Raw genomic sequence first — 11,520 nt, 5'->3', positions numbered from 1 at the left:
TTGGTTCTACTTGGTTGTACGTTGTCTTGCATGATTCGTGGTGACCATCGTGAGCTGTGCTTCTGTTTCCGTGACAGCTCTAAGGATGTTTGTATATCCATGGATTATTCGTTAATTATAAATTATATACAATAGAAGTTGCTGTACCCGTGCTTCTAGACGAGGTATGTAGAAGTTAACGTGTGTGTTTTAAATTATATACTTTTATTTTAGAAAAGGTTAAACACCCACAAAAACTCAAATGAACTGTGCAAATTTAACATGGTTGTATTTTATGTGCTTCAATCAGTTGTGGAGTAGAATGAATAACTTTATCGTAATTCAAACTACGTAATTACTGTCATTGCAAATGTGAAGATTGTGGTGTTTCGCTTTGGAGACAAACAAATTTTTACTCAAACATTTTTGCTCAAACTCGAAACTTTCGGCATCTACGGACGTGGACCGATGGTATTTTAAGGAGATTAATAAGCTTTCAGTATAAACAGGTTCATGATATTACATTTGCATAAAGCCCCAGTCAGGTCGGTTAAGTAGTTTTTGCGTTTAGCCAGAACAAAAACACACATACAGAAACAACCTCAAATTTTTAAAGACGGGGATACAAAAATGATCGGTCATAAAACTAATGTTAAAAAATGCAAACAATTGTTTAATCAAATACAACCATAAATGTTCCTCGAGACACTCGACAACAATCTGAATACTTTGTGTACACGATAAGTTATTTTGTTAACAAACCAACAACTATTTCCCACAAACGTGCCTTACCCCACGTTATAAATAGCCTGGAACTATTATAACCTTACTTAAGGAGCTAAAGTTAGACAACTTTCGGTTTTTTTCCAAACAACTGGTTCCTTAGACCAAATACCGGTTCATTTGTTTCAACTTCAGTCTTCGTTTGAACCTCATTTGAGTAGGATTTGAATCCCGAGTTATATAAGTCGGTTCTTGGCGTTCGTCCCGCTCCAGGACAACCAGTTTCTACAGTTCGCACTCGCAGATGCTCAAGTTTATAATTTTCCTTTAGATTCCAGTTACGTGAATGAGCTGTGGTGGTCTATTTCAAAGGAACGATGTTCTCCAAACTGAAGAACTACGGGACCATGGATAAAGACCCGCTCTTGAAAGGGTACGTTTATTTGTGTTTAATAGTGGTACGCCTGTTTACCGGCTCACTGTATGGGTTTTAGTGAACCTTCTGTATGTTGAATTTATGTTAATAAAGGTGTGGCTAAGTTGAGATCAGTGTAAGATTTCGAAATAATTAAATATCAGAAAGGGCTCTAACTCATCCTAATTATTGTTTACATTTGACTTTGATCTAAGCGCGATTTGTATATAAACATTGAACAAGGAGGAGAAGTAAAATTTAGTATATGATTATTGTCATGTTGTTAGCAGAACAATATTTTCTACTTTTATTATGGTCATCACCTAATATCACCAATAACAAGTATAACAATCAATTCTATCAAATGCAATTTATTTGTACTCTGCTAAGCGATACAGTATTTTTTAAATGATCGACGTTATGTACAACAGGGAGCTTGGACCGTGCCCTTACAAAAAATCTTAAAAAGGTCAAAGGTAGAGAAACCAATATTTTAAATTAACCTATTCGCGTGTTTCAGAAAAGCTATAGTTTTGGGTAATTTTCTCTGGTTGTATGTGATGAAGGGACAATCAACTATATATTTTTAGTTTTTTGATTTGAAAACCATATGTTTATTGGTTATACTTTAGTTAGTTTACGAAAATGTAATTGAAGTAAGTGTTTGTATGTTGCTTTAATTAATTAAAACAAATATTATAAAAACTATTTTAAACCAACCCCATTGGAAAATACTACATTTTGTGTATATGCTGTTCTAATGTCAGAGAATAACACAGCTAAGATAACCATAATATTGACTGTATAGAGTTTGTGTAATATTTTCAATCAACGCTCTCAAACAACAACAACAAATAATATGAATTTTTACTTCATGTTAAGGTACGATTTATTTGAAAGGAATTTAAAACTAACCCTGATGTGAGCTATCTACCCAAATAAGTAAATGTTATTTGTATAACACTGTGTCCAAGTTCACAATTCTTTGTTTATTTATTTCTGTCGAACTTGGCTTTGTGGCTTTAACACCGAATGTTGATAGAAAACTAAATAATTTAATTAAAAATAATATTTTATTAGGCTACATAAAATACAGTATAGTTTCCTACCTACTTCAAAAATGTTTGCAATAATTTACATAAAATGCCGTGCATGTATAGCACAGCTAACTATTTATTTGCATAACTATTTATTTATTAGTTTTCACGATATACCAAAGGATATATTGTTTAGCGCCTTCATTGCATTGATGCAACCACATGACAATAATGAAGCAAACTCTGTAGACATTTCAGGCGCGTCGGCAGACATAGAAATATAGATAAAATCGTAAAATAAATATAAGGACCTTAGAGGCGCTGGTCTCGCTCTTTAAACCCGGATGTAGTTAGTTTGTTGTTGTTGTTGTTGTTAGTTGAATATTATTAATAAAACCTAATCACTGATAAATTTAATAAGCCTACCCATTCGAATAGTTGGAACGAATAACTAACTCAGTTCGTAGGGACATGACCATTGGCTCTTGGATACCGAAGTCTATCAATAGTTTTATCAATAGTCTAAGATGTAATATTATGCACTTTGAAGGTGCTTTAATTAAACAGTAAAGAATCTAGTCGGCTTCTTAATTCTGTGATATTTTTTATAGTCCTAGGATAATAATTTTATCTCAAACTAACCTACCTACTTTAATTTAATTTGTTTCATGTTTTAAAATTGAATCAAATCAACATTATGTTGTAGTCTTTTACTTTATACAATAGGAAGTGCATATCCATATATTTATAAGTCAATGGGACACCACTATGTGCGTATTTTAACCCAGATATGAGTGAAGGATGAGTGTAGGATGAGTGGCGCGATCTTGTAGTCTTGTTAGTGACTAAGGCCGACATGTTCCTTAGACACAGCCGTTAATTAGCCCATACAGCTAATGGCAACTAAGGGACCTACAGTTTATTGTGGAATCCGAACCACATTTTCCCTCGTAATTAACGATTTGGTCTAATTATTAGGATAGTACTGGGGATAGTCGTAGTACTCACTAGTGCGGACGTTAATCGACAACAGGGAGCATCGCATCCACAGTGCATTTCTTTTAAACTGTCAAACTAGACAACTGTTTTTGTTTTTACAAACTATCGAACTAGTCAACTGTTATAATAAACTTCCGAGCTAGACAACTGCTGTTACAGACTACTTTTGTACCAAACTAGACAACTGTTTTTGTTTTTACAAACTATCGAACTAGTCAACTGTTATACGTAATAAACTTCCGAGCCAGACAACTGCTGTTACAGACTACTTTTGTACCAAACTAGACAACTGTTTTTGTTTTTACAAACTATCGAACTAGTCAACTGTTATACGTAATAAACTTCCGAGCCAGAACTGCCGTTACAGACTACTTTTGTACCAAACTAGACAACTGTTTTTGTTTTTACAAACTATCGAACTAGTCAACTGTTATAATAAACTTCCGAGCCAGACAACTGCTGTTACAGACTACTTTTGTACCAAACTAGACAACTGTTATTTTACGAACTACCAAACTAGACAACCCTTTTACAACAGTTATAACCATAGATGTAACTGACCTAGATATACAATTTACAATCTTTCAAAACGGACAACCATTAATGGTAGGATCTAAAAATCTTATTAATTAACACGTAAAGTAGACAACTGTTTATAGACATTTATTTTTTTTGTCTATGGTAGTACTTAAACAAATAATTATTTTACAAACTTCTAAGCAGACAAATAATTTTTATATGACACATACAACACAACTGAACTCTTATAGAAGGCACCATTCCACTTCAAACTACTTTAGAAGACAGAGCTTTCCTACGAATAAGAGGATTTAGTCTACTCGCTTATCTACATTATCAGACTCAGACGCAGCAGTTTACCCAGATTATGCTAAAACTTTAGTTCATATGGCGGGGTGCGGAGATTCTAGCTATAACCATTGACTATTGGATACAAAGCTATAACGTGTACACCGGTCGTTTGGCTACACGGCGCTAGTGGTGCTGGTGGTACCTCCTCCATACACCATACACCTAGTACCTCTCTACGATATACTTCACGTATAACCACCTATTAGCCTATATGGGTTAGTTTCGTATTGGTAAATCTCAAAATGACTACAGTTTCCGATCCTAGAGGACCTATATAAGTCATAAGTAATTTAATAAACCACAAATAGATACACATTTGCATGCATTGGTGACGTCAAAAAACATACATAAAGCTTACAATACCTAACCACCTTTTTTGCTTGCTATTGATTCAACTACCAGCTGTTTTGAAGTTGAAAGATTACGACCTAAGTCACAAGAATATTTAACTATGTCTATAACATATAAAATCAAATCCATTTATTGCCATCAACATTAAATACACGTATAGCAACGTCAAACAGTTTTCATCACAATATTTTCATTAACCTACTTGATATCTTCTACAAATTCTTTGACCATACACATAAATTACGCAAAATCTTTCCAATAGTAAATTTAAATTGTTTTATTTCAAGAAATTTAATGTGAGCAGGTAACGATATTTAATTTATGTCTTGTAGCATAGCATCGCTGAGACTCATAAATCAACTAAGATAAACAAGGTCATCAAGAAATCGCATGAAACAAATTCAATACAACGCTAGCTCTGTGCTAATGTGATTTTGTTTTTTTTGTATAAGTTACATGAGCTGTTTACAGAAAACAAGCAATCAAATATTCTAACGACGCATTCAAACATAGTCTAGTACTTGTATTACTGTTTTGTCGATACACCATAACTTCCTCATTTTTTAAAAAAATTTCTTAAATGAGGTGTCATTTTACAGATTTTTTACCCACTAAACCTAGAAAATATAGAAATCACTCATTTTTCAGTAGTATTTCGTAAAAACGATCTATTATACCATTCTGCTAGTCTGTATTGGTTTGTAATCCAAAATAATAGTATAACACAAGTAATTATTATTAATTAAACATTATAACTATAGTTGCCCACTTACATCATTTCAACAAATAATGTTATGGTATCATGCATTATATGGCATTTCAAATTAATGGTGTTCATTAATTTCAAATATTGTCCATAATAAAGGTGAGTTTGAATTCTAATAGGCTAGGAATTTATCCAGTAGTTTCTGCGCAATCGTCTCTATACATTTTATTTTAGTTACACATCAATGCATGAATTCTATAGGCCTACTGTTTTATGTATTTGTGTGTGAATATTATTTAATTTTGACGAAACCTCTATGGTTGAAATTAAATGTTTGCTAAAAAATAAGTTCCAACGTATTTTATAAGAATTTATTTTATACATACGGATACGCCCATTCAGATCTGTAAATCTCAGTCCATTTTCACGTATTTTTAAAGCAACGGCATATTTATAATATAAACAAATATACCCCCAACCGATAGGCCTATATTTTTTCCCAGATGTTAGAACGATAATTTGCTATGTTTTGGAACTTTAGTCTGCTCAATGACCAAACACAAAGACACTTCCTTCACAAGGCAATTATGTATATAGTAAGCATCCTAAAAGGAGTTTTTTGAGTGAATTTTTATATCGCTTGTTAGGATTTGTTTTGATATAAAATATGCATTTCCTTATACGTCAACAAAATGGCATAATATTTTATATTGTGTTTCATGGTAGAGTTTATGAGCTGCTATTTCGGGCACAAAATTATCACTTAAATTCCAATATCAAAACGAGTTCAGAATCAAACCATATTCCAGGTTATCCTCAGGATTGATCATGTATTAAGTTAAAAAAAGAACTGTAACTTTTGATGCGGTACCCTCATCTACTGTTTTTTCCAATCTTTCACTTACGAAGAATGTATACTCGAATCTAATATTCATATTTTGTCTGAACCTTTTATCTGCTTATAAAACATAATTACTGTCACCATTACGAAGCAATGTTGCTTTTTTTTAAACTCACTGCAATCAATAGGTCGAGGGAGTAAAAACAAAACCCGCATCGATTAAACCCCTTTGGGATGTACTCAAATCAATCAATTTACAATTTTACCTTAACTTCTCCCATGGATCAAATGTTTACATGATAATCTATAATTGAATTAATACAAGTTTTACAATTTTTCACAATGTCATCCCCACGAACGTTGTGGAGGAGGTGGTGGGTGGTCGGTGGACGGGCGGTGGAAGCGAGTCTGCCTATATTGATCACTAGTTTCGCGGACACACCGCGCGGCGCGCTACTGTTCAGATCGATCTTCTGTAGGTTCTGCTCCGGGAAGTTGCTACCCTCTTTTCTGCAGCCGTCCGTTTCAGGTTCGACCCTACCATGGCTGATAAGACGGGACAACTGAAGGAGCAATACTACACTCCGCCGCCGAAACTGGGCAAATGGGAAGGCTTCAAGATTTTCCTGTGGAACTCCGAGACAGGGCAGTTCCTAGGGAGAACCGCAGGAAGTTGGGGTGAGTCCACTTTACCTTTTCTTTTTATCGTAAAAAAATTTAATGTAACATTGTTAAATCCAATTTTAATTATTAATCATAGTTCGTTGTAGATATTTAATATCCGAAAACATCCCGTAAACAAATTTCAGAGAATCCACAACATTTGTGTAGAGTAGATATTTTCTTTGTTACTGATTCATCTAAAGGGATGAGAACCCCCGATCGATACACTCGATTCCCTGTGTATTCGCATTAGGTGACCCAAATTACATAACGTACAGGGTGTCATCTGTTATCGATTTTGGGCCGGAGCGCCCATGAGGCGCCGCCGTTTCGCAATTCGAATTTCACTCCGGTTTGCCCTTTATTTCGCCCCAGCACCACCCCATGGCCTTGACCCGCGCCATCTTAGGGGTTCCATTATGCAGTCCTGAATGCAGTTTCGCAAAATTGTATGAACACATTTTAAACGTAGTTGAATTAGTATAAATTGGGGCCAAAATAGAAGTTCTGACAGAAAAGTGTCAAAGGAGGGAGAGATGTTCGGGAGCACTACTAAAACGTTTATTACGAAACTATTTCAGTTTTCAGTTACATCAATCGCGAAATGAAGTTTAGTTAAAAAGATTACAAAAAGGCGCATTACACAATCCACTTCAAACTGGAAACACGGAACATTAGGCCTATCGTATACACTCACAATTTATCAGTGATTCATGTTTCCTCCGTTTACACGTAATCTTTATTTGTCATACAGTACCGTGAAACAATACATTATTATACTTTAAAATATGCATAATAGGTACATAAACTAATAGAAGTAACCTTCTAATTTTTTTTTAATGCATGACATGCCATTTTCTGTATACAGTGAAATATTTAACTATATTTTGACCTGAATCTTTATATATGTTCGTTGTGCAATTTACTTCTTTGTTATTTTATGCAGCTCCAGGGAACCATTTATTAAGAAACGAGAATCATGAAATATAATTCTCATCATGAAGCCTATTATACTTAGCTAACAGATGCTATCCTACAGTATTTTACAGAAATTATAGATAATCATTTAATCGCACTCAAAAATATAATAATTCACAAACGTTTCAACAATGACAGTAAACCATAATAGAAATTGAATTGACATGTGTCAAATCATGACACACACTTTAACAAATTTGAAGTATTACAAAAGCTTTATAAGAGAAAATGATTCGACGTTTGGTCGTAATTGTATGACGAACGATAAGACAAACTTAGCCGTGTTATCATATCCTGACGATAATACTATGACCGCAACCGAACCGAACCCAGCTGATAGTTCGGCTCTTATCAAGCGTTACAAAACCAAACAACCTCAAATGTTTCCAATATATTTTTTAAGAATAAAAACACAGTAGTGTAGGATTATAATTGACTTTTAAAGAAAACTTTTGAGAGAACTAGTTATTCAAAATTAGTAAACTTGGAATTTGGGTAAAGTATCATCAAAGATTACATATGCTACACCCGAAAAAAATGGGTTTAAAGACATTCGGATTAATTAAATTTCGATTTGAATTGTTTTAAACTTAAGGCTATACAGTTGAACCTCTATAAGACGAATTTCAAGGGGTACGGGAAATATTCGTACAATAGAGGTATTCTTAATAAAGAGGGTCGTTTTATCGAGGTTTAATGCTGCTGTTATTCTTCTTATAGAGGTTTCTCCTTGCTCCAAGGTTTTTCCAAACAATGATTGAAGAAGGAGGAGGGATGGGTGGGGGTTTCATGTTGAGACAAGCTTCTGTTTGTTTTGAAAACTACGTACTATGGAGGTTAAGATTATGATAAATTCGTCTTATAGAGGTCACGTTCGTCTTGTAGAGGTTTTGTGCTAAGAATATTCGTTGTATAGAGGTTAATCAGTCCTAGCCCATGTCACAAACAAATTCGTCTTATGGAGGTTTTTAACTTAATTACTACGTTGTATAGAGGTGTTTTTAGCATTGACCTATATGAAAGTGTCAAGGGGATTAAAAAAAATTCGTCTTATCGAGGAATTCGTTTTAACGAGGTTCGTACAAACGAGGTTCAACTGTATATTAATAGTAGTAAAATTTCGGAGCGATTTGGCTAAATTATTATGTTTTATTGCTATCGTTAAATGCTACAAATATCAAACTTAAATGGTGGATCGTGCGTTTTTGTTGTTCATTTTTGTATTCTTTTTAGGAACCATTAGCAATTAAATTACTGTTTATAATTCCAAAAACTTCCAAATTGGTTATACAATTTTGTAGGGTTAAACATTATGTGAAATGTACCATGTACAATTTACAACTAAACACCCCCACCACAGCAAATCTGCAGACTTAAGCGAATTTTCATTCGCCTGATTAGATTTTCACTCAAATCATCATATTTATTCCCTATTTAAATAACATTCATTTCACTAGTCCTTAGGATTGCTGCCACAGGGAAGGTAATGAAGTATGTTTTTTTTACTGAAATGTTAATAGTTTATTATAAAATAAATACATTTCCCAAATTTGATCAAAATATTATGATCATGTGCGGAAGAGTAATCATTTGAAATACCAAGAGTCGGACGACATAGCACATGCCACAAGCCAGGTTGGATTGGTGGCTTCCTAATTACATGTAATTGTCACTACCGTATGTTGTCACTAGTCACTAGTCACTACATGATCACTGTGCAAACAACTAATTATCTGCGTGCTCGCGTTTCAATGTGAATGCAACTTCATTGTTTTTCTTATGCTGCATCGAAATCAGCTGTTACCAATAATACATGCATAAGTAACGAAGCTATTTTGATCTGTAGGACAAAAAAGAATCGGCTTTAGTAGCGCACGTCAGATGTACATGTTTTCAATTCGTCATCTGATTGTATGGAAGGAAATAGTCCCGATCACTCGATTAATGAACCCCTGTCTTATCGTAGTGATTTTTTTTTTTTGTTTATAATCTGGCAGCATTGTTCATTACACTACACTAATCGGAATATATACAAATTGAAAAGTAAAAATATAAGAATACAATCATAAGAATAAAAAAATATTAGTTGGTGAAGTGTACTTAATGCATCTAAATATCTGTAACAAATATATCTGTAAGTTTACAAATATAAATTAGATACCGATAGCTGTATCTTTGCCATGCGATTGTACCTTTTGGTGGAAATAAGTTCCGGGACGGTTGGATATTTAAAGAAATTACACAGATAGAGCTACAAAACACAAAGTTACTGGGAATAAAACTAGTTTTAACACATTATTCAGTGTTATTTCCTCAGCGGGATGGCCCGATAGGAGTCAGATGACTAAATATTGATATGCAAATCAAATTAAAGGTTTTAACTTTATTATTAACTTTATATTTATAGTTAGCCATAACAAAATAGTTATAACAGCTATAACAGATATAAGATTTAACAAATAGCTTTAACTTTATTATTTATGTTTTTAAATATTTAACTGTCCCGGGACTTTTTCCCACCTTGTATATATGTAACAGTGAACTTTGAATGGTTTCTTTAGTCAGGACAATAAAAAATCATTGAGATCAAAAAGTGGGTCAAGCTAAAAACCATCAAAAAGCTATTGATTTTTCTCAGATAGTCCTTACTGCCACACCCAAGTTTCCACCATTATAAAAGCTTTTAAGAGAAAATGATTCGAAGTTCAGTCGTAATTGTATGACGAACGATAACACAAACTTATCGTAAACTTATTATAGTTTCGTCCGACTCATACCTGATAAGGATATACTGTAATGATATACTGTAGTAGGTAATGCAATTAGTATAGTGATGATATAGAGTGAACAAAAGCCTGCTACAGCAGTAGGACAACACGATTGGCAGGTCAAGTCTTTTAGCGAGCATCATTTCAATCATGCTGATTTATTCATCACGCTATTGGAATTTCCAGTGGAAGTTTAAATTTTTCTTCTGTAATTCTTCTTTTAATATTACGCATTAAAATGTGATATGTCCATAATGTGTGTCCATATCGGTTATTGCATTTTGTATACTGTAATTAGATAGAAATAATGCCAGGATTTGGACGGTTCCCCACTCCATGATACACTACATCCCGATTGACGAATAAAATGTACGAAATATAAATACTGGAAACGGAAATATTTTACATGGCAGTATTATAGTTTCAAAGAAATGTAATTTAATTTTAAAAACTTTTCACTGCAGGGATATTTTGTACATGCGGTTTTTTTTATCGAGGTTTGAACAATTTGTGATATACAGGGTGGTAAAAAAGTCCCTGGACAGTTAAATATTTTAAAAAATAATGCAGATAGAGCTACAATACTTGGTACAAAGTTACAGGGCATAAAACTCTATTTTAACACATATTCAGTGATCCAATAACTCTTCAGGGGGACGGCCCACAAGGAGTCGGAAGAAAATCTTAAATAGAAGCATAGGTCAATATGCACATCAAATTAAAGGTCTTTTTTAGTAGAATACAATGCCGCAAACCGCACTTCAAAAAGTTGATCCTGCGCAAAATGGCAGATGTTCAAAGATTTCTTGAATCCGCCATTTTGAATCTTTGAACGACTGTCATTTTTTACTCAGGCATTCTTTTGAGCTTTAATTTACGGCATCGTAATCTACTAGTGAAGACCTTTAATTTGATGTGCATATCGACCTATGCTTACGTTAAAAATGTTCTTCCGATTCCTAAGGCTGTGCCCCCTGAGGAGTAAGCGTATAATAGCAATGTAAATTAAATGAATCTTTGAACAACTGTCATTTTGCGCAGGATCAAACTTTTGAAGTGCGGTTTGCGGCATTGTATTCTACTAAAAAAGACCTTTAATTTGATGTGCATATTGACCTATGCTTCTATTTAAGATTTTCTTCCGACTCCTTGTGGGCCGTCCCCCTGAAGAGTTATTGGATCACTGAATA

The 11,520-nt window shown here is 33.8% G+C and overlaps 1 protein-coding gene across 1 annotated transcript in view; it reads left to right on the top strand.

The window, feature by feature from the left end:
* The first annotated feature begins 1,020 nt into the window (after positions 1–1,020).
* Positions 1,021–11,520, top strand: part of LOC128999774 (sodium/potassium-transporting ATPase subunit beta-2) — a 28,766-nt gene continuing 18,266 nt past the window's right edge. The window contains exons 1-2 of the mRNA XM_054426445.1: positions 1,021–1,135; positions 6,451–6,599. Of these exons, the coding sequence (XP_054282420.1) occupies positions 1,080–1,135; positions 6,451–6,599 (205 nt within the window). The 5' untranslated portion in view covers positions 1,021–1,079. The remainder of the gene's footprint in view (positions 1,136–6,450; positions 6,600–11,520) is intronic.

The sequence above is a fragment of the Macrosteles quadrilineatus genome, unplaced genomic scaffold (genome assembly GCF_028750875.1).
Source record: "Macrosteles quadrilineatus isolate MER2022 unplaced genomic scaffold, UCM_ALF_1.0 Scaffold_8__2_contigs__length_117827958, whole genome shotgun sequence".
In the NCBI taxonomy this organism is placed as follows: Eukaryota; Metazoa; Arthropoda; class Insecta; order Hemiptera; family Cicadellidae; genus Macrosteles; species Macrosteles quadrilineatus.
Note: the sequence above shows the minus strand (reverse complement) of the source record. Positions and strands in the feature narration are given on the sequence as shown.